At 41.2% G+C, this 24,208-nt stretch overlaps 1 protein-coding gene across 3 annotated transcripts in view; it reads left to right on the top strand.

Moving 5' to 3' along the window:
* Positions 1 to 24,208, top strand: part of LOC126399634 (ATP-citrate synthase-like) — a 34,233-nt gene that overhangs the window by 5,711 nt on the left and 4,314 nt on the right. Inside the window, exons 3-27 of one of the 3 annotated variants that reach the window (XM_050059736.1) lie at positions 584 to 706; positions 4,499 to 4,561; positions 5,003 to 5,193; positions 6,980 to 7,059; positions 7,377 to 7,507; positions 7,777 to 7,895; positions 9,059 to 9,195; positions 9,538 to 9,599; positions 10,050 to 10,167; positions 11,515 to 11,669; positions 12,291 to 12,384; positions 12,703 to 12,759; positions 13,368 to 13,397; positions 16,818 to 16,959; positions 19,384 to 19,552; positions 19,652 to 19,756; positions 19,959 to 20,155; positions 20,531 to 20,612; positions 20,728 to 20,838; positions 20,929 to 21,056; positions 21,147 to 21,240; positions 23,124 to 23,278; positions 23,368 to 23,518; positions 23,644 to 23,787; positions 24,009 to 24,122. In XM_050059736.1, the coding sequence (XP_049915693.1) occupies positions 584 to 706; positions 4,499 to 4,561; positions 5,003 to 5,193; positions 6,980 to 7,059; positions 7,377 to 7,507; positions 7,777 to 7,895; positions 9,059 to 9,195; positions 9,538 to 9,599; positions 10,050 to 10,167; positions 11,515 to 11,669; positions 12,291 to 12,384; positions 12,703 to 12,759; positions 13,368 to 13,397; positions 16,818 to 16,959; positions 19,384 to 19,552; positions 19,652 to 19,756; positions 19,959 to 20,155; positions 20,531 to 20,612; positions 20,728 to 20,838; positions 20,929 to 21,056; positions 21,147 to 21,240; positions 23,124 to 23,278; positions 23,368 to 23,518; positions 23,644 to 23,787; positions 24,009 to 24,122 (2,952 nt within the window). The remainder of the gene's footprint in view (positions 1 to 583; positions 707 to 4,498; positions 4,562 to 5,002; positions 5,194 to 6,979; positions 7,060 to 7,376; positions 7,508 to 7,776; positions 7,896 to 9,058; positions 9,196 to 9,537; positions 9,600 to 10,049; positions 10,168 to 11,514; positions 11,670 to 12,290; positions 12,385 to 12,702; positions 12,760 to 13,367; positions 13,398 to 16,817; positions 16,960 to 19,383; positions 19,553 to 19,651; positions 19,757 to 19,958; positions 20,156 to 20,530; positions 20,613 to 20,727; positions 20,839 to 20,928; positions 21,057 to 21,146; positions 21,241 to 23,123; positions 23,279 to 23,367; positions 23,519 to 23,643; positions 23,788 to 24,008; positions 24,123 to 24,208) is intronic. The other 2 variants (XM_050059737.1, XM_050059738.1) reach the window with 2 other exon arrangements.

Genomic DNA, 24,208 nt, shown 5'->3' on the forward strand with positions numbered 1-24,208 from the left:
TAGGGTGAATGAATGGATGAAGAGCGCTCTCGCCATTAACTTACAGCTGAAACAAGAACATTTCCCTCCTTATTTAAACCAGTGGTTCCCAACTGGTCCTCCTTTGTCATTAGTTAAAGGTCCACATGGTGTAATTTTTTCAGTATCATACTTGTATGTGGCCATGTCGTTGAGCTAGTTTGCTGTCTCTGTCAAGTAGCCATCCCTTAGTGGGTCACTCTACAGCAAGAAACAGCACTTGAAAATAAAAGCTCTGTGCCGGAAATTCACTGTACTTCCAAGATTAAGTGTGTTTTTCTAAACTTGACATGTTCACGAGTCACTCCATTTTGAAAGGACCACAGCTCACTTTTGTACCAGGACCCACCAGTTGGGAACCACTGGTTTAAGCTATCGTTGTGTGTGCACTTAATTTAAATTTATTGTCAAGTACTACCTGCTGACAGAGAGCTTGTCATATTATCTGTGATGGGTAAACTGTGTGATACCAGCATCATATTTTAGCCTGGTATCAGTTTCGTTTGTCACATTAGTATTGATACCTACCTGTGGCTGATCTGTCCTCCACCTGCTTCCTCTGTAGCGGCTCGTTGTGAAGCCAGATCAACTCATCAAGCGGCGCGGGAAGCTCGGGCTGGTGGGCATCAACCTGGACCTGGACGGCGTCCGGGAGTGGCTCAAACCCCGCCTCATGAAAGAGACCACTGTGAGTTGAATGTAACCTGTCTTTCTTAGTGAGCGTTTAGACCAGCAGTTGTCAACTGGTGGCTCGTGGGCCACATACAGCTCAGCAAAGCTTCCCATAAGGCCTGCAGAATATTAATGAAATCATAAAATGTGAGGACAACATGCGTTACTGTTTTTATAATATCTAGCTTTTTTTATTCTTATATCGAAGCAATCCCAAAGACAATGGGAATGGAAATGATTTTATTCAGTCAGCTTATTTCGAGCTACTAGATTACTAGAAACATCATGCCTTATTAATTATTAATAATTTACAGGAACATAGTGTGCCATAGTTTACCTTCCACCTTCTCTACCCCTCTCTCTGTCACACACACACACACCACAGCACTTAGTCTTTCTGTCCATGTTCCAGTTCGCACAGTTGTGGTGTATTAACCCACATTTTTGCTGGTTGTGTGTTTTAGATTGCATAGCTGAAGCTGAAACCAACTTCCGTCTTTAATAAATAGAAATGCGGCGTGTGCCAAATCTTAACACAGGTGTGGGGACAAACTCCCATTTGACATTTTGGTTTTTTTTTCCCCTACAAGCTCTTATTTAAAATTTCCTTTAATTTTTTTCCCATCGTCCGTGCAGCCCACACAGTGTCTGCTTAAGAAATTCTGTCCCTCATACAAATGTAGTTGACGTGCCCTGTTGTAGATCAAAATCAGCTCCGCATTATCTTTAGAGACAATGAATATGATCCTGGTAGTCAAGCTGGAGTAACAGATCCAAAAGATTGACAGTTTTTCAACACCACACAGTTGTTAATACTTGAGGAAGGATTTAACGTATCTGTAAAGTTATTGTTTGTTGTGACAATCACCAAGTTAAACACCTTAATTTGCGCCTCACGTTACAAAGTTATCTTCCAGAAATATGTACTCAGACATGTTTGATTTGATTATTTTTCATGCAGGTCTGATGTTGGTTTAAACAAAACTGTCTTGTCTCGTGAAGGACCAGCAATTTTTTCTCAGTATCCCTATTCAAAATAACATAATTTAATCTTCTCAGATAAAATACTTACTCTGCCGGTGTACCAGCTCACCCATAACTTTTTTCCATCTCTTTGTCATGTGTTTGAAATAACACTTTATTATCCCCCATGATGGAAATTTGTCACATAGCAGCAGACATAACATTGATTTGTTTTTATGTGATGTTATAAAAAACACAAAGAAAATTTATTAAGACAAGGCATTGCATTTTAGATATGCTCGACACAGGATCCCTCCCTCCATCACAGTGTGGTTTTACAGACTAATTATGTCGTAAATTAAGATAACAGTGCAGGCTAACAGTCACACCCACTTAGTAAATGACATGACTGCCACATTGTCTTTGTACAGCATCTGAAGAGATGTCGAGTCAGAATATTTTTGACTCTTTACCCATGTCGGTCTATAAGTTAAATTTTGTTACTCTTTAGTCTACTGCACTGCGCACCAACTGGGTGTGGTGGAAGCTAGTTAGCTAGTAGCGCCACTGATTGCCAAATACCACTAGTAACACCGTCCTGACCCAACAGCGTTGCTGTGGAAACATTGTACCCACCCCCTGGTGTCCCCCAGGTCGCCCCAGTGAGTAAACGACTCAGTTTTGAGCTGCAGACCCTCTTTACATTGTTGAGCATCACAGTTAGCTCTGTTAGCACTGTTAGCAGTATCAGCAAGGCTAACACAGTTAATAATGCTAAAGGGGTTTTGAGGCCCGTTGGGGGCGACATGAGAAGAGCCTGGAGGGTGGCTACCATGTTTCTGCAGCAGCACCATCCCACCACTGGTATGTCGTTACCAGCAGTAATCACTGAATGAGCAGCGCCGTTAGCTAGCTCCCATCTGGTGCACAATGCAGAGCGGCCAAGGCTAACGTTCAGTGTTGCCAACTTAGCGACTTTGTCGCTATAATTAGCGACTTTTCAGACCCCTCTAGCGACTCTTTTTCAAAAAAGCGACTAGCGACAAATCTAGCTACTTTTTCTGATGTTATTGAAGACTTCTGGAGACTCTGTTGTGAGAGCACGTATCATTCTCTTCTGGAGACTCTGTTGTGAGAGCACGTATCATTCTTATTCTTCTCAACGAGCAGCGGATGCTACTGTGGACTCCTCTCTCGCCCCAAATCACTCACAGACAGCCCAGTCCTCCCTCCCAGCAGCAGTCAGAGCAGGAGACGTTAACCTCTCCACGTCCAGACTGCAAGTGAATCGCGCATGCACGGAACCGCCGCTGGCTGATCTATCGCTCAGATTCCGGCCTGGTTTACAATCAGGGCGGGATGTACATGTAAAATTTTCTTTGTCTAATATAAATCACTGAAAGAAGGTTCATTTGTAGTTCTAAACATATTCAGAGTGGTCTTTTACTCAGTTTTTGTCTCTCCCACGACATTATTCCTCTCTCCTACAGCAGCCATTACAATTACATGCATATGGACAATTACGCAAATTAGGCGATGACGCCATTTAGCGACTTCTAGCGACTTTTAGGACAGCCAATAGCTACTTTTCTTACTGAGGAGTTGGCAACAGTGCTAACATTAGCCAACCAGTGGAGACCAGAGGGTGGGCAGTGGGCACAATGTTTCCACACGTTGACCCGGCTAGATGGCTGTCAGCAAACACTCTTTGCATTGTTGACCATCACAGTTAGCTCTTTTAGCACTGTTAGCAGTGTCAGTTAGGCTGGTGGTGCTAACATATTTAACAATGCTAAAGGGGTTTTGAGGCTTAGAATGAAGCAGCTTACCCAACTGGGGCAGCATGGGGACAGCCCAGAGGGTGGCTATCATGTTTCCACAGCAACACCGTCCCACCACTGGTACATTGTTACCAGCAGTATTTGGCAAATGAGCAGTGTTGTTAGCTAGCTCCTTCCAGACTTGGGTGGTGCACAGTGAAGAGCAGCCAAGGCTAACATTTGCTAACCAGTGGAGACCAGAGGGTGGGCACTGGGTGCTGTGTTTCCGAATGTTGACCTGGCTAGACAGCTGTTTGTCAGCAAAACCAATTAATAATTGACTAAAAGGCAGGATGTTTAGCATTAGGCTACATCACAAAACATTAAAATTTCACATTGTCTAAATAGATATCGCTGAAAAACAGGCACTGACATTCACTCAGTCAATGGAGCACCAGACTGAAAGGAAAGGCCTCTTGTATTCCACGTCATTTTGTGTTTTGTTTCTCACAAAATTAGCAGAAAGATAATGGATAATAAGTGTCTGGGTATCAAAAATAAAATTAACCACAACTGACATCCCTAAATGAGAATGTAAGCTACAGTTCCTTGTCCGTCAGTCCCAGCATATGGACCTGATATATGAAGAAGGTGTCTTTGTCCAGTGCCTGAGGCCAAAGGCTTATGTTTAGATCTGCCAGGTCAAAGGTTATATAATTCCAGTGGAGGAGGGGGGTCTATTCCTGTCCACCAAACATGAAAACATGTGCTACACTTCAAAACAGGCTGTCACGGTACCCCCAGATTACATAAGATAGTGAATATATGTGCCAGCTATGCCTTTTATCTTTGCTTTTTTAATATCATGTGCTCTAAGCTTAATAAACAAATGTAATGTGAACATATAAAAGTATAATCATGTAAACAACACAGGGTATTTAATGGTGACAAAACATAAAACACGTAAATCAAATCTGGGAGCCTGGGACAGCACTTCTACTTACACTTACAACTTTAATTTGAGCTATAACAAGATGAGTTTGATGTGTGTGTGGTTTGTGACATAATGTGTTTGTCTTGAATAGATCGGGAAGGCAAAGGGCGTGCTGAAGAATTTCCTCATCGAGCCGTTTGTCCCACACCCTCAGGTAACGTATGCTAGTATCTTGTGTTTCAACATTCCACATCCTGTTGGTTATGAAGGCCACAACAGGTTTATTTTCAGAGCCTTTAATTATGCCTACACCCAAATAGTCATAGGTCAATGAAACCTCCATGGCCAGGATACAAAAATGATCTTGTGTGTCGCGTATTTAGGTTGGTGTGCATGTGATTAGTTGGCTGATTTCTTCACAGTTTTTTGAGGGTGAATAGTGTTGCAGCATGTGCATGTGATCTGAATGTGTGAGAGAAAAAAAGGTTGATTTTGCCAAAATAGGGAACTGGATGTTCGGAACAATATTCAAACAAGCTTGTCAGCCTTTTTGTAAATACAGGAAAATGCACGCTCTGCTGTTTGCAAACTAAATATATGAAAATGTGTCTGTGTATCTGTGTGTTTGCCTGAACGCTCCTCTGATCCACCCCAGGAGGAAGAGTTCTATGTGTGTATTTATGCCACACGCGAAGGCGACCATGTGCTTTTCCACCACGAGGGCGGAGTGGAGGTGGGCGACGTGGATGCCAAGGCCCAGAGGCTGATGGTTGCAGTGGATGAAAAGCTGAGCGAGGCCCAAGTCACGGAGCAGCTCCTCACACATGTTCCTGATGAAAAGAAAGAGTATGGACACTTCCTTTACTTGTGATATTTATTTTATCCACCCAAGTGAACAGTAAAACAAACTTAGTTGGTTGTAAATGAGACATAAGGATGTTTTTTACCTGTTAAAATACAATAGAACTGTGTATGACAAACTTTGAAGCAGAAAAAAAACAGGTGTACAACCTGGTACAGAAAAAGGTTTTAGTCTCTGTTGTAGCAGCAGGCGATATGTCCCTAAGATAATATGATATTTCAGGGTATTTTTGCTATACTGACATTCTTGATGATATCACAAAATACTGAAAAACATTTGATTGTTAATTCCAAGAGCATACAATCGCGACAAAATAAGTACACTATTAAAAAGTTCCTACATAGATGGTAAATGGACTGTGAGTTTTTAACACACTCAAACACTGATGGAACAGCCATCGGGGCAATTTGGGGTTCAGTTTCTTGCCCAAGGATGCTTCAACATTCGGACTGGAGAAGCGGGGGATCGAACCGCTGATCTTCCGAGTAGTGGACAACCCACTCCAAATCCTGAGCCACAGCTGCCCTGGCTAATATCTTACCCTTTCTTCTTTCACTTTTTGAAAAAATCCAAAAATACCGAGTTGTTTTTTTCCCCCACCTTGACCTGTATGCTTTGTCGTTTCTCCTCCACTCTTCCGGCTATGTCACTCAGCGCTGAAAATCAGACCCAGGCACACACAGAGCCCTGCGTTTATTTTGACCAGGGAGGGGTGTTGTGATATTCTGGTATTCACTACAACAGTGATATCACAATGATGTCATTATTATGAAATCTTTTGGCTGCTGTAATCGTGTAGTGAAATTGGATATTGTTTCAGCCTCAATTTTTACAGGCTGTTAAGTTACAAAGACTATCTAACATTCACTCATCCAAATGTTTTGTCAAGTATTACCTACAGTAGGCTTACATTGTGACAAGCTGCTGAGTCCCGCGTGCACACAGGAAATAGAAGCAGCAGGTTGCTAAAAGAGTCAGTAGTCTCAGACAATGCCACTGATATCACAATACTGAAGTTGCTCACCTTTTTGGAACTAACTCCTCTACCGGAGAGTAGATAGCAGTTCGCTTTCAACCTTGCTTGTTGTTGCTGTGCGTAACAGTATGATATCATTACATCAGCAAGTTGGAATATTGCCATTATCACAACATGAAAATCCAAAATGGTGATGGCTTCAGAACAGGAGTCTTCAAACCAATGGGTGACATCACAGTGGCTATGTGCATTATTTTTAAGCAGTCCCTGAATAATAACTGAATAATTTTGTCCTTCAGCTTCATTTCAGAGAGACTTAGATAAGAGGTGCTCCCCCTCGTGAGCTTCAGATATTATACAGTGATAACCAGCAATGTTTTATATCATGATCTTTAATTATTGTCCCACCTATCAGTCAGTAGAAACCTGGTGGTTGTGGACTTTATGTACTAGTTTGTTCCTTTGTTTTTCTGCCAATGATTCAGAGAGTCTCTCTGTCTTCAGTGTAGTTTGTGTGTACTTTGCTGTTATGTGACCTTGTGTAGTGTTTTCCAAGTTTCACCCCCAGTGTGCAGAGAACATGCTGATCTCTCTTGTAATCAGAATAACATTTCTGTTTGGAGCTAGTTTCACACAAGCTCAGCATGTGAATCCCAACACTGCTGGACTGTATATATGGCAGCATTTACCAAAAGTGTTTGGCAATAAAATGTTATTTAATCTGTGGAAAACACATTCATTCAGTGTAGTTTTCTTAATTGACTGCTTGTTTGTTCTTCTTCTTCTTCTTGAAGAGTCTTGGCCAGTTTTATAGTCGGTCTCTTCAACTTGTATGAGGACCTCTACTTCACCTACCTTGAGATCAACCCTATAGGTACGTTTTTCTTATCTTCAGAGACACATGCATCTCTACTGTGTGTATTTATATCTATTTTTAGGACTCTTAGGAGCAAGATCTGGTGTTTATACTTAAATTTGAGAACATGAGGAAGTGTTTTATCACTGTAGCAGCTCCATCTGTGCATTAATAATTCAAGAGAATGAATTAAGTTCATCAAGAGGATTCATTATCAATTTATGGGAACAAGTTACTAATGTGTGCACATTAAGAATCAATTTTAAATGATCAGATTCACCCCTGTCACATACTCTTCTGTATCTTTTTTCATTATTCTTTTATTCTCTTAACAGTCGTCACCAAAGATGGAGTGTACGTCCTCGACATGGCAGCTAAGATTGATGCTACAGCAGATTACATCTGCAAGGCTAAATGGGGTGATGTGGAGTTTCCTCCTCCCTTTGGCAGAGAAGCATATCCAGAGGTGAGATCTATGTATGTGTGTATTAAGGTTTATAGGGTTATGATACTGCGGCCTCTTTAAGTAAACAGGTCTTTTTCTCAGTTTAATCATCACAGGTGTAAAAGTTGAATGGTTTGGAGGAGTACCTTTTTTTCCTTGGTGTGCGTACATAATGCATACCCCTTCATTTACTTACATCGACATTTGTCAGCAACTGAAGTGCACAAGTAGCTTGAATCTGAGTCTATGCCTCCATCCTTGACCTTACTACCACTATCTGTCCCCTGTAGGAGGCATACATAGCTGATCTGGATGCAAAGAGTGGTGCCAGTCTGAAGCTGACCCTGCTGAACCCTCGCGGTAGGATCTGGACCATGGTGGCCGGAGGAGGGGCTTCAGTGGTCTACAGGTACTCCATTTATCTATAAGGGTTTATATTGAGCCTTTGTAGCTAAAAGAAGCTATTATTATTAAATGAAATATAGACTGTATGTATAATATTCTGTGCCACTGAGCTGTTGCTTGAAACAAAGCAGTCGCTGTCAAATGCAAAAACAAATTGTGCTTTGCATCCAACACCTGTTTGATATTCCTGTTGCCAACTCAGCAGTTTTTGGTTTTAAGGCACCCTGTGGAGATTTTAACCTCCTAGTAGCACTTTGGAGCAGCTTTTTTTAGGTGGGGTCCCTGTTTTGTTTGCGTCCTGCCCATGGTTTTCCCCTATCCCACTGATCTACAGTTGGTCGTAATGTGCCACAACCCAGCTGTCAGAAAAAATGTTGGCTTTGTATGTTTCTGCAATCAGGATATGTTACATTTGCACGTTGTTATGTAGCTTAACATTAAAACTTTACATTTCAACAACGCTGTGTTAAATGTGTGTTGATGTTTAGACAGAAACTGCTTGACTAAGGTTAGGAAGTGATCATGTTTCGGCTTAAAATACCACATTTGGGGGGCACATTGCTAGCAGGAAAAGCAGTGATGTCCTGGTAAAAAACAAAGGCTTTTTGTTGAACTTTACCTGGTAGGTGTCACTATAAAACACCAATGATGGGAGCCTAAAAGCAAAACACAGCACCCACAGCCTAACCCCCTGATGACAAATTCTGCTCATACATTACATAACTTTAGAAATGTTGGTTTGATACGTACAAAACGTGCAAGTGTAACGTATCTTTAGATTTCACAAAATAGCTGGTCACAGGCAAAAGCATTGTCTGTTTGACTGAAATAACAGCAGCATAATTGACAAAGCAAACTCCCCAAAAGGCTCATCTGCTGTTTGCAGAAACCTATAATTCAAACATTTTCTTCTGGTGACTGGTTTGTGTGCCCATGTATGTGCTAACAGAGGCAGTGAAAAATGCAGGATTTACTTTAAAAAATACACTAAAATAGGCTTTGTGACTTTTGTTAGACCACAATGATAAACACAGTGCACTTTAGTGAGTAAAACTGAATGTGAGCATAACTTTTTTTTACATGAAAACTCCTCACGTAACTGTTAAACCCAAAAGTGAACTAGAATCAGGACACAGAACTTAACTGTCCACCTTCTCTTCTCTTCAGCGACACCATCTGTGACCTTGGCGGCGTGGACGAGCTGGCCAACTATGGCGAGTACTCTGGCGCACCCAGTGAACAGCAGACGTACGACTACGCAAAAACCATCCTGTCTCTCATGACACGGGAGAAACATTCTCAAGGTGTGTGCAGTGAACACTTCGTCTGGTCTTGTTTGCACAAAAAATTAGGGCAGAGGTGAACGAGGGGGGAAACACACTTTTGGGAAATCTTGACTGTTTCAGACAAACCAGACGTTTCTCCTGTAGCTGTTTGCATTAAGCATGAAAGTCAGTGTGTGATCACTCCTCTGCAATGTGACCTGCATGCTCTCCCTCAGTGTTTCACAAGGACACTGTTGACTGTGTGTACGCCGCCAGCAATAGACAGTCATGGCTGTCACCAAACTATGTTAGTGGGGCGTCAGATTTCAGCCATAAAACATATCCTTAAATCATCAACACTTCTCTCTCTGTGTCCTGCAGGGAAGGTGCTGATCATCGGAGGAAGTATCGCCAACTTCACCAATGTAGCAGCCACATTCAAGGTGAAATACCACACTGTATTTATCAGACACATCATGAAAAGTAAACAACAGCAGGTGTAGATGTTATCTCAGGCCTGCAGAGTGTGATAAGGTCAATGAAATGTGTATTCATCATTTCTATAAAGAGCAAAAACAACATGAAAACTAAAGTTTGTTCCCTTTGTGAAGATATTAAAGTACATTTCCCATGTTTGTTTGGTAAATCCAGCGCCATAACTAATGAATGATAAATTACAAATTCAGTTAACCCATAGAAGACAACAATAAGTACTGTCTCTACAGAAAAATACTGATGATACTGGTGAAAAAATACCGGTAAAAAAAAATGAAAAGAAACCGCATTATCCACAGTGATCAACCGTCTGAGCTGCTCTTAACACCTGAGCAGGTATCTCTGAAGAATCCACAGTCCGTGATCCACATAGCTGACCTGCATCTCTCTGTCCTCAGGGCATTGTCAGGGCCATCAAAGACTACCAAGGTCCTCTGAAGGAGCACGAGGTCACCATCTTCGTTCGACGTGGTGGGCCCAACTATCAGGAGGGGCTGAGGGTGATGGGGGAAGTAGGTGAGTGAGATGAAGCTGAAGGTCACAGGAGCCCAGTTCGACAATAAGGGAATTGTTTCAAGTGTTTTTATTGTGAAGCGTCATTTTCAAAGATAACTCCCTAAAACTGCCCGCATGTTTACAATATTAATTCAATTATGAAATTATATATTGGGGCGGGGCAACACAATGGTTTGAGTTGAAGGTGTGCGACAGAATAGTATCAGTAACATTGTTAACACTGTGCTACATTACAGAGAAATACAAAACCGTACTAATGAACCTTCATTAATATAGGCCTATATTTTATCTACAAGTGCACGTCACACACTGAGCGAGCCGCCTGTTAATGACGCTGTGGGCTAATGGGCATGTAGCTACTTCCATGTTTCAGATGATACGTCATGTTTGTAGTCGACCAATGAAGATGAGTTTACATATCACCTTGGGTTCGTCCTTCACCTTCTCAAAATGATCCCACACTTTGGATTTCCTGCCCGACATGTTATTAACTAGCCTGTGGAATAACTGCAGGTACCAGCCCTGGAAATTAACCTGACTCCTCTCTGACTGCTGAGTGTGGCCACTTCCTGTGTCTGTCCTTTCAAATTATATTCCCACATGGTCCAGTCATATAGGTTTTGATTTATTTTGACGAGCTGAGCTCCTAACAGAGTTTCACTATTTTTTTCTACAACTAAGCGACCAATGAAATCTTGCCAACTAAGGACCTTTCTGGTCGACTAGCGTTTGGTCGACTATTAGGAGGCAGCCCTATAAATTACAATGTAATGAATATGCTTCAGTATTTTACCTGATAGTCTAAATAAGTCAATAAATTTGTCGCTATTCACTCTTTAGAAATAAAGTTGCTAAGAGGGTCTGAAAAGTTACTAAATCTTGCAAGACATTGCCAACTGCATATCACCTGCAAAATGTTGGAACTAGAAATAATTTGTAACTTATAAATACTTGGTGTCAAGCATTTTTCAAGGGATTTTATTGCAGTTGATGGGAAATAGGGATGATGATGCATTTGAATGCATGCACAGGTGATATGACAGTTTTTGGTAACACTTTATTTGGGTAGTACACCTTGGGACGTTTTGTAGAGTACTTCTATTTATGCAGTTTATAAAGTTCAGCTAAATTCTTCTAACAATATGTAGGTTTATTCGTGAATTGTCACATATGCTTTAAAAACATCTACAGACAAAGCGAAACAGTTGAATCGTTGAATTTCAACTAATCACCTATTGAAATGTTACAAATACTCTATAAACTATCCAAATAAAATGTTATTAGGTTTTTATCTAAGTCAAATTGGTAGAAAGTATTTTAAATGGACTTGTTTAACTCTTTCTGTAGGGAAGACCACAGGTATTCCCATCCATGTGTTTGGCACTGAAACCCACATGACGGCCATTGTTGGAATGGCTCTGGGCCACAAGCCAATCCCTAACCAGCCCCCAATGGACGCACATACGGCCAACTTCCTCCTCAATGCCAGCAGCAGTGCAAAGGTATTTTCATTCAGTCACACACTGAGGGGAAATAGGAATGGTCTTATGCCTCTCTCTTTTACATGTTACAGATGTTGTGCTGCTTGGGACAGGCACCATGTTTTCATGTAATTATGTCCAGTGATGGACATTTAAACTGTGAACTGTCCTTATGTAAATCCACTTAACTAATTTTAGCATTTGTGAGAGTTAAAATTAGAGATTGCACAAGTATATACGCACCTTTTGTCCACCTGTAGTTGTTGTATGTTTAAGGTAATTTATTTACTTGCGATACAATTCAGTCATGCATGTTGAAACACTTAAAGGTTTGGACTTTTGACCGTATTTGAGTAGCTCTATTGTATAGCGCTGTAGCCTTTTATATAGCCTGTTTGCTCTTTAGCCCCTTTTTTATTTGTTAACTGTGGTCCTCCATGTTCTTTTCACAATGTATACCTGCTGTCAAGGCTATATTGTTGCATGATAAATTCACACATGCCGTACATATAGTAGAAATGGAAAAATGTTAGTGAAATTTTAGTGTATGAGGGAAATTGTTTGTTTCCTGCTACCATTTCTTCTCTGAAGGTTCTGTAAATGTTTGGAATAACATATTTGTTTCTCTGTTTTCTGCACCAGACTCCTGCTGCAACAAGGACAGCTTCATTCTCTGAGCCGAGAACGTCTAACGATGTCACCCCAGCTAAGAAGTGCAAAGCAGGTGTCCCAGCAGGTAGCTAACACAGCGGCGCTCACCTCTCCACAGCTGCTTATCAGCAAGACTCCATATGTACTCATACCCTGCTGCTTTTTCATTTCATTTACCCTTGCGTCGTGTATTTCTCCCTCCCTGTATTTCTGTATTTCTCTCCCCCGCTGCTGTTCTGCATTTTAATTTTCTTTCTGTGTCTCCCTCCCTGTATTTCTGTGTTCCTCTCCCTCTCTGCTGTCCTGCGTTTTAATTTTCTGTCTATTTCTCCCTCCTGCTCTTCACGTTTTGCTGCACAAACTATCCACTCACCCTCGTCTTTCTTACACTCATTTCTCTAAGACGCTCTTCATTCTATACTGTTGCCTCTGAAGAATGCAGTCACGGGCGATTGGAAAGGTAAGTGATAGGTGTGCCATGCCCACACTGCGCTCGGCTGCCACACACACTCTACATCGGTCTGCCTCTGTCTTCTTACTGCTTGCACAATTAATCCTGGAGGGTGTGTGTCTGTGTTTGAGGCCACATGTTTGCATCAGTGCCTCATTAGTCTAGTGGGGATGTTATATTCTTCAGCAATAAGATTTTGGTATTTGTTCAACATGAATAAGTTGTATTTGGAGTAATTAAAAACTGTAGAAATGTAGATAATCCAGAAATTAAGCAGGTCAGTTTCCTAATGCTGAGACTCATCAATACAAGAGAAGGTTTGTCATCTTTAGACTGAGTTGTGTGCTGTTGTTTAGAGATAGTTTTATTGTAGGCTGTTGTGGATAGACTAAACTTTTTAGGTGGCTTTTCACAGTAAGAGCATGCTCTGTAGCAGCCGAGCTCTGCATGGTCTTTCCTCTAGTGTGCTTTTTATGAAGTGTTCTCAGAGATGAAGCTCAGTCTACAGAATGCACCAAACTGTTCAGTGAATGAGGTAAAGATGCACTCATCCTTTTCTCTTTTTTTTTTGTGCTCATTTTGTCATACTTTGTGTTCCCGTGCCGTGGGGGTCACAGAAGCGCAAGCCTCTTCAGGCTGCAGCGGAGGTATGGAAGGGTGTGAAAAGCCTGTCCTCCTGCCCTCTCCGCCCTCTGTCCACTTCTCCTTGCCTTCCCATTTTTTGTCTGTTCGATGTTGTTCCTCCGCAGTCTATCCTTTTTCGCATTCTTACAGTGGCTTATTCACCTGAAGGGGTGCTGATATGTGTATGAACATAAATTTATTGAAGCATTTCCATCCACATTGACATTAGTGAATCATCTTTAAATTGCCTGGTATAATATAAAAGTGTTTTGAAAATAAATCACGGCAGACATCTGGGTTTGGAAATTCATTTGAATTTACCAACCGGCCAATGTCAACCTGCGATTGCTGTTATAGTCATGCTGCGAGTTCACTTCAGTCCACAAGCTTTCTTAGCTTTTAGTCTAATAAATAAACTCACAAAATGTCGAGAAAGGAAATATTCCTACACCTATTTTCCTTATTAAACTGAAAAATATATTGAAGTTTCTCTCTTTCACTGAACTCAGATGAGCTTAACTGCCTTGTTAACTCAGCACAAAACACACTTCATTCAGACTTGACAGACACAAAATAAAACTCACTCTTAGTTTTTCCATTGTTCAATCAATCGCCAACTCTGGTTCGGTCAAAATAAATTCTTAATTTACAAAGTTAGATGCGAAAATATGCTGACTCTACTCACTGTTCTTCCCTGCTGTCTCTCTCAGCTGTTGCCGCTCTCCTTGCTCTAAGTGTTAGCTTGCTGAACAAGAGTCCGTCGCTGAGCAGTCTCACATAGCCAGGCCTGTCCTCACACTTTGTGTTTAGCTGCATGCTGAGCAGTGGCTCTTTCTCGTTCTTTGGAGGCAGATCATTACATTAGCAAAATACAGGGTTCCTACGCAAGTATGGAAAAGTATGGAAATAAATTTGATCAATTTCCAGGTATTAAAAAGTATGGAAAATGAAAAATAAAGTATGGAAAAATATTTATGTTTCCAGACTGTTACCGCTGTTCTAAAATACTGTTTTCTAAAATAGAAAATGAGGTATTAATTTAATCAATCTCGATCGTGTTTTCTGCCGGGCCAAGCACAGTTTGTGTGAGAGCAAACATGTCAGAAAACATACTGTCCCTTTTACCTGATTGACAAGTGATATGTCCAGTCCGCTGCCCCATGACCCTCCTCCAGCCCCCCAGGTATCAAGTTTCACTCCAACACTGCACCTTCGACAAGAAGTCGAGTTTCACGTGGTTCACAATGGGTAGATGCCAGTTTTTGGATGGATGGCTTGACAATACCATATATAAATCCTGGTTGGCTAAGGATTCCCAATTCACACACAGAGCTAGATGCAAGCTTTGTGTGAAATCGTTTGACATCGCCAACATGGGGGAGAAGGCGATTCTGAGCCACATGAAAGGAAAAAACACCGACGTCTCGTTACTGCATCGCTTGCACCCAGAGTCCCAACCTTTTTGCCTCAGCCCAGACATTGAACTTACCTGAGCTTTTATTTGCATGCCATTATTTGCATGCTACAATCGCCTATTAAGAATAATTAAATATGATGTGAAATATGATACACTGATATATTTACTCAGATGTCACATATTATCTGAAAACCCCCCCCCCCAAAAAACGCAGAGATGTCTGGAAATTAGGGTATGGAAAAGTATGGAATTTTGAAATTCCAAATGTGTAGGAACCCTGAAAATAAAATGACAGTAATCACCCCCCCAAAAAAACCAACCTGCGATGTGCTCAGCCAGCCACCTACAGCCAGTTTATTTCATCCAGTCGCCCAACCCTAGAAGACATTTAATATTATTGGAATTTAATTGTACGGGAACCTCAAGACAAAACAATGGCCCACCACAGCTGCACGAAATCGATCGTTTCGTTTGCTTCCCCTTTAAAGACCAGCTTCAACCTGAAACCAGGATACTTGCAGGTCTTGAAAGGTCTAAAGCAGTGGTTCCCAACTGGTGGATACTGGTGAGTCCATTCTGAATGGACCACAAGTGACTCACAAACATGTCAAGTTTGTAAAGAGCACACTCTATTTTTAAGTACATTCAATTTCCGGCACAGAGCTTTTATTTTGAAGTGCAATTCCTGCTGTAGATTGAGTGACTAATGAACAGCTATTTCACAGAGATGGCAAACTACCTCGACAATATGGTCAAACACAAGTGTGACACTTAAAGTATTAATCTGTGTGGACGTTGAACTAATGATTAAGGAGGAATCTGGACCCTGTGGCCGGACCAGTCTGGAACCAATGGTCTAAAGAACCTCGCTGGTTTGCCATCATACAGGAATGAATAAAAATCTCCGTCTATAGTCTTAAAAATATCTTAAAAATAATATGATTAATTGCAGAAACCCTGGAAAACTACTTGTTGCTCTGTAGCCCTCAGTCAGAGGCCGTCATAGTGCTGCACAGTTGGTAGCTCTGTGCACAGCTTCCTTTGGCTCAGATCAGAGAACCACAGAAGGCAGGGAGTCTGGACAGAGAGGAGAGGCTTGGGAGGACTGGAACAAATGTGTGGCAAGATGGTGATTAACAGCAAATGCTTCAGACCACATTGTACACTAACAAGACATCATGCTCTTTAAACCGAACGTGACACCCACATCTGTCGCAGGGTTGTGTCCCTTTAACTCACACTGACCATGGACATTTAAATATTTCAGGTTCTCTGTTTTTCTTGCACTGCTGCTGGGTTGCTTTGGTGTCTGGACCTTGGCTTATAATGCATTCATTGAGTTACTAATGGACACCTTTGTCGCCAACAATCAAGGCTTACGGGGTTTTCTGGCTTGGTCATTGGTAGGTTGATGTTTCTAACAAACGGTAGAAAAAGCTTTTTGCATTTGGAAAAAACATGGATGTAAAATCACCATTGGAATACTGTCATTGATATTAAGGGGGAAAATGTAAAAATACATCGGCCCCTTGATGGTCAAACCAAGTCACTAGTTGTCCGTCTCAGACAATGCAGCTGCCATTTTCATTTTAACATCATGGGAACCCAAATTAATCCTTTCAACTGTGTGTCCTGGAGGTATCCTGGAGAATAACTTGATCACACTTATTAGGTTTAATGTAATTTGTCAGCTAAAGACAGATGTACTGTGCCCAAATTACAGCGCATTGGTTATCCAAAAAAACTGCATCAGCAAAGAGAAACACGATCTTCCTCTTGAAGCGGTGGTGCTTTTATTGCAATGAGAAGTTATTTTCTCTACCTCCTGTATCTCTGTCCTCAGAGTGAGTACTCTCTGTACTCTGCTTGTTACCATCCCCATTCCTGCTATTCTCCTCAGCCTGACCCCGCCCCCCTCCCCCTCCTCTCGCTTGTGGTGGTTTTTATTTCTGTTTCCAGCTCTAACTTGACTCTCGCTCTCTTTCACTCTGTGTGTCCCCCTCTCTCTGCCGTCTTGTTCTTACAGCCAAAGCCACCACACTCTTCAGAAAACAAACAAAGACCATAGTCTGGGGCATGCAAACACGAGCCGTGCAAGGCATGCTGGACTTCGACTACGTTTGCTCCCGGGAGGAACCCTCGGTGGCAGCCATGGTCTACCCCTTCACGTAGGTTCCCCAGGATCTCAAGTACAAAACTTACAAAACTGGTCATGCACTGGTCAATTTTGAGATTTCAGGCTATTGTGCAGCCGTTACACATCTTTTTCTACAGACGAGTGGAAAGAAAACTAGAGTTGTACTGATACCAGTATCGGAAATGCCTCCGATACTGCCTAAAATGCGGTATCGGGTATCGGCGAGTACAGCCAATTTCATGGCATTCATTCTACTATTATGTATTTATTTCTTAATATTTTACATAGAGTTTTAGGAGTTGAGACATACAACAATTGATATCCCATCCATTTTTATTTTACGCGCTGGTATCGGATCGGTACTCGGTATCGGCAGATACCTAAGGTTCAGGGATCGGAATCGGTATCGGCAAGGAAAAAGTGGTATCGGTACATCTCTAAAGAAAACATCCAGAAAACACATTTAGGTGTTTGTTTTAAATCAGATTTTTGTCCTAAAACATACAAAAAGCTCATATTTGAGCATGATTTGCATATTTAAACAAAAAATTCAGAAAACTTGAAATCCATAAAGTAGTGGTCTCAATGTAAGTGAGTTTCATGGTGATATCTATCAGTTAAAACGATTATCCTATTCACATGTAGTGTCTTAGTTTTCAGAAAATGGCCATTTTTATCTCATACTCTGAGCTAGAAAACTCCACTGCAGTATCTCTTACATAACACCAAACTTTTCAGTTTTATTCCCATATATATTCTGAAGGTTTTTTACACATGGGTTTGTTCTTATATCATTTATAGCCTGATTTATATAACACTTTATTCCTACAAACATGGGGAAAATTGATTTACTTATGGCTGTTGACAATATTTTCTGATGTGCAGATTTAATTAGATAAGGCCTCATTTGCATATTTAAACAAAGCATTTCAGAAAACTGGTAATACAAAAAGTAATTGTCTTAATGTAAGTAATCAACAGAGGAACTTTAATGTCACATCAGATTGTCCTAAATACTGTTTCACTGCTGATGTCGGGTGTGTGGTGGGTGTTGTAATTTACACCCATGATGCAAATATAATTAGGAAAACTACACCGACCATTTCATCACCGTGTAAATAACTGAGGAAACATGTAGTACATACAGTGTACAGTGTTAACTCATCCAGTACAGGGTGTCTGCAGCTCCTTAATGTTACAACAATGAGGCCTTAAAAGTCATTAAATAGTCTTAAATTTGAATTTGTGAGCTCTTAACAACTACAAACATTTTGTCTAAATTCATTTATACATCTTTTAGTATCTATTTGTGAAAATGAGTCAAGCCTTTCTATGTAAAAGTCCACATTTCTAATGTTACAAATCTTTAAAGAAAACTATAATACTGTCATTTTACTTTATACTTGGACTCACCTGTTGGCAAAATGTAGATCAACTTAATTCACTCTAATAACCATGTTCCTACACAACACTTACTGTACCTCTTCACAAGACCTCATATATGCTACTTACCTACAAAACCTGCTTACCTGTGATGCTTAAATAAGTAAAACATGATTTAATTGTCTGATACCTGTAGACACCCTGCACTACGGTCAACTGTTTTGAGCAAGTATTAACTTCTAGTTGTGATATATTTATCTTAATTTTCTGCTTTAACTTGTCTTCATATCGTTTATCAAGTCATATTTCATCTTGATGAAACGCCTGTGCTCAACTCTGTTGTACTTTTCGTAGGAAACTGAGCCTAAAAGATCCGAAGACAAGATTTTTATTGACAGAATTTGAGTATCCTACTCACACCCTTTGTAGTAATTTGTATGTGTCCCTTTTATCATTCTGTATCACCTCTCTAAATTAAAGATTTTTGCGGGTCCGTGAACGCACTGCGGAAATCTTCATGAGTTTTTTTCTTCTGTTACTTTTTCCTCAGTTTGTGGAGTTTTGAGTTGCGAGTTAGTTGATCAGTCAATCTGGTCAGAGCTGATCAGATCAGATTAGACTGATTGATAAGAGGAGCAGCTGCTGCAGAGGCGAGTGAAAGCAAACTTTTAGACCCAGTGCAATGAACAGTTAAATTTTACTTTCACTGTGCCTGATGCTCTGCTGCTCCGTCTCTGCCTAGAGTACGCTCTGCGCTCCGAGAGTGTGGTTTTCTATACATATTCCAATAGCACTCCTAATGAATATTCCAGCTCCAACAAAAAAAAGATTAATTTGTAAAATTAACACGTGTTATCGTAGTGCACTGCCATGAATAAATGAATGTGTGGGAAACCCCGGAAAGATCAGATCTGGGGGAATAATCTGAGTTGAGCTTTAAGCCCCGCACTGTGAATGTAGCCTATGTAACATCAGTGGTTACCATAGATCTCCAAAGTTGTAAACCAGACTGCTCTTGGGAAGTAAAAATATATTTGTATATATTTATTTCTGTAATTTCTACGTTTCCTAGTGGGGATCATAAGCAGAAGTTCTACTGGGGCCACAAAGAGATCCTGGTGCCGGTCTATAAGAACATGGCCGACGCCATGAAGAAGCACCCCGAGGTGGACGTCCTGATTAGCTTTGCTTCACTGCGCTCAGCCTTCGACAGCACTGTGGAGTCCATGCAGTACCCGCAGGTAGAAAGACGTACCATGCTTACATATAAGCTCATACATGGCTGCATAAACATTCAGCTAGATATGAAAGTTGGCTCTGTTATCTGATTGTGTTTTCAGATCCACACAATTGCTATCATCGCTGAGGGCATCCCTGAAGCTCAGACAAGGAAGCTGATCAAGATGGCTGATGAGAAAGGTGTCACTATCATCGGCCCTGCTACGGTATGCAGACATATCTCACCAACAGAGACTATTACTAAAGGGAGTGTTTCAAAGTGCTGCAGTGACTGTGAATGTAGCAGTCATGGTGTCGTTATGAGAGCGTGTAGATGTGTTTAATCATTAATGTATGTACGACGAATAATGATCACTTTCACCTGGCACAGATAAGTTCATTTGATACCCAGTATTTTCTGTCCTCCAGGTTGGCGGCATCAAGCCAGGCTGTTTTAAGATCGGCAACACAGGTGGCATGCTGGACAACATCCTGGCCTCCAAACTGTATCGCCCTGGCAGCGTGGCATATGTGTCGCGCTCTGGGGGCATGTCCAACGAGCTGAACAACATCATCTCCCGCACCACAGACGGCGTCTATGAAGGTGTGGCCATCGGAGGAGACAGGTACACAAACTTATATGCAACTTATTCAAATATTTGCTCAGAGACAGTTGTCTTATTGAAGCCTGTTGTGAAAGTGTAAGTTTGGGGATTTTTAGATAATTTATTTGCCTGGGAACCAGATGAATCTGTGAGCTTGTGTTTTATTGGCTCTAGCAGGTGCATCTGATTCTGGTCCTCACAGATTTCCAGCCAACCTGACATGAGTAGAGCCAATCACAACTGTTTATCGAATATGGGGTCTGTTTGATACGATGACTGACACCTTGCAGAGCCTTAGCACTTGACACAAAATACATCATCATCATACATCATCCACAGAAATAATTTGTCATCTGAAAGACTTTTAAGTGCTTGTGTTTGGTCCTATCTGTCCAGATATCCAGGCTCCACCTTCATGGACCACGTCATCCGTTACCAGGACACTCCAGGGGTCAAGATGATAATAGTGCTGGGAGAGGTGAGAGCAGCTCCATGGATGTTCATATTTTCAGATTACCATCAACTTTAATTTACAAAAGGCAATGACTAAAAACAATTCACATTTTAACATCTCTGTCACTCTGACCCCTCAGATTGGAGGCACAGAGGAGTACAAGATCTGCCAAGGCATCAGAGAGGGCAGGATAACCAAGCCTGTGGTGTGCTGGTGTATCGGAACCTGCGCCACCATGTTCGCCTCAGAGGTGTGGTGGCTGTGTTGAAATGACTGGCTATGGATTTTGTTGTTGTGGTTCGGAGGGAATATCTCAACAATGTCATGCTGCCATCTTCAGGTTCAGTTTGGCCATGCAGGAGCCTGCGCCAACCAGGCCTCAGAAACAGCATTAGCCAAGAACCAGGCTCTGAGGGACGCTGGAGCTTATGTACCGAAGAGCTTTGATGAACTGGGGGATGTCATCAAGTGAGACATTCATCACACAGTCACACCAGAGTTTGTCACTGAATTGTTTTTAGGGTTTTTAACTGATATTGTGAATCTATGGTGAAACAGGACCGTGTATGACGACCTGGTGGCCAATGGGACCATCATTCCTGCCCAGGAGGTGCCTCCTCCAACAGTGCCTATGGATTACTCCTGGGCCAGGGTAAGAAACGTAATCATTACTCCTTACTTAGTAAACCCAAAAATGGCCTCTTTTTTTTTTTTTAAACAACATCTGTGTTAGCCACTGAAGAATTAAATAGTTGTTGAATGTGGTATGGTAACAGTTTAAATCTCAAGATTATCCGTTTTTATTTATTAATTTAATTTAAATTAGAGAGCTTTAGAGGTGCTGGAAGATGGTTCACTTATTTTTTTTTAATTTAATTTATTTTTATTGTGTAATGCGGTGATGACAGGTGAAAAGTTTTAACAGTTTATTAATTACGGAAATATATTGGTTTATTTTGGTTATTTAAACCAGTGGCCAATAGCAAATTGATTTTAAAGGCCAGTAACGGTCTATATTAGCCAATATTCATTTTTTAGCATAAACACATGAAACAGAATATGAACAAAAAATATTGTAAGGTCATTGTGTTTTGTAAAGAATTGAGACCTATGTATTAAATCAATGGGACACTTAACAGTTAGATAATCAACTTCTCATACCTCCACCATGTCAGTTTGCTTTTGTTTCTGTACTGCAATTTCTTGTCACTTATAGGCTTACATTAGCCCCTTTAACAGACTGCCTCACCGCTCTTTATAAAAGGTACAATCATTTAATGGAGGAACAGAGTTGTCTCACCTTTAAGCCATTAGCGGAGGTAGTAACAGCATCAAAGTGACGTCGGTGTATAAGGGGACAGCTGGGAGGATGGGGATGGTGTGCCGTTGTGACGATGCGTTATGTGTGCGACCCACCGCCTGGAGATTTAAAAAGCAGCATGTGGCAGTTAGCAGCTAACTCAAAGAAGAGGCGTTAGCTGATGAAAAGTACATAATTGACTTGATCATTATTTTAGAAAAATTCTATATGTATAAATTGATTTGGCCTAAAAGACTGGACTCCTTGGGGCATCCAGTAGCTCAGTGGGTAGCGTCCCATGTACAAAGGCAATGTCCTTGCTGCAGGGACTGCTGATTCGATTCTGTCCTGCAGTCCTTTGCTGCATGTCATCCCCCCTCTCTCTCCCCCTTTCACACTTAAGTACTGTCCCATCAAAGTCGTAAAACAAAAATGATACCTTTTTAAAAAAAAAAAAAAAAAACACGACTACCCTCCTTTTATATTTTTTAAAGATACTGATTTTAAAATGTACTTGACTTGACTACTGAAAATTAAAAATTGAAAAAATCTAAGTTGGCAAAAACTTTTAGATTTATTTAGACATTTCAGTTTCACTCCATTTGTTTAGCAGACCCTGGAGGTTTTTATTTTCCTAATGTTATTTTCATAATTTCACATAATTTGTGGTGCAATTGAATTTATTTTTATGTTATTTATATACTATGAAATATATTTTCTACAACTTTTGTAATGAAAATCTAGAACATACATACTCCATATAATTATTGTATCAAATAAAGATGAATTTATGCTTTTAAAAAAAAAAGAAGAACAGTAGTCGAAAATGTCCACAAATCTGGGAGACCATAAGGTCGGCGAGCTTTTTACCCTCCAAAGAGAGGATGAAGTCAGCTGCCATATAACAGTGACGGTAAATGATTGTTATTGGCACGTTATGCCATTGTTGTTATTTAGGAAGCACTGTTGAAGTGTATGTTATATGTCACACTAGAGGCCCACTGTTGTTACATGTCATGCCTCTTTCGCTGGCATGCAACTGAAAATCACACACCGGGTCAACATGATGACATTGTTTGGTTTTGTGTAAAAAAGCAAAGCTGGGGTAATTAAAAGGCATCATAACGGCCCTGTCACGCAATCTCTGTGTAAAAAGTGCTACAGTATATATATCTTTTCACTGTCTGCTCATTATCTGTGTAATAACCCATCTTCTGTCTGTTTGACCCCTCCAGGAGTTGGGCCTGATCCGTAAGCCAGCCTCATTCATGACGAGCATCTGTGACGAGCGAGGCCAGGAGCTCATCTACGCCGGCATGCCCATCACTGAGGTCTTTAAAGAGGAGATGGGTTTAGGAGGAGTGCTGGGCTTGCTTTGGTTCCAACGCAGGTTGGTATCACAGTGGTGGTGTTCATCAGTTACAAAAAGAAGTGTTTTACAAATATATATTCAGTGGAATAAACTGTGTTTCTGTCCAGGTTGCCGCGCTACGCCTGCCAGTTCATTGAGATGTGCCTGATGGTGACTGCTGATCACGGGCCTGCCGTCTCTGGTGCTCACAACACCATCGTCTGTGCTCGTGCCGGCAAGGACCTTATCTCAAGCCTCACGTCTGGACTGCTCACCATCGTCAGTTCCGCTCACACACACTTACACTGTGCAGCCATTTTTTTCTCACTCACTACACATTGTCACTTGGACCACGTCGTTAAAACTGATTTTATACTGAAACATGATTTATTCATGAATTCCAGGGGGACCGTTTTGGAGGTGCTCTGGACGCGGCGGCGAAGCAGTTCAGCAAGGCGTTTGACAGCGGCATGCTGCCCATGGAGTTTGTCAACAAGATGAAGAAGGACGGCAAGCTGATCATGGGCATCGGCCACAGAGTCAAATCAGTATGCAGCGCTCAGCTTTTCATTTTATCTCAAGTTGCATCATCAGGAGCCATAAATGATGTGGTGTTTTAGATTACAGTGTAAAGTTGTTAAGGTTATACCTCTGCATAATTCTTCTTTAGGTTAGAACTAAAATAAAGAGATCATTTACAGTTACAGTTCAGATCTTTTATTTCAAGAAACAAGACACAAATCGTAACCCAGTTTGTCTCTGTTTTTAGATCAACAACCCCGACATGCGGGTACAGATTCTGAAGGACTTCGTGAAGCAGCATTTTACCTCCACCCAGCTGTTGGACTACGCCCTGGACGTAGAGAAGATCACCACCTCCAAGGTACTTGTCAGCTGAATCACCAAGAGTGAATAAAAACATGTGAAGACTTTGTCCTTTGAGAAGAGGGATGGGAACTGATATGATTT

This window comes from Epinephelus moara, chromosome 13 (assembly GCF_006386435.1).
Source record: "Epinephelus moara isolate mb chromosome 13, YSFRI_EMoa_1.0, whole genome shotgun sequence".
Lineage (NCBI taxonomy): Eukaryota > Metazoa > Chordata > Actinopteri > Perciformes > Serranidae > Epinephelus > Epinephelus moara.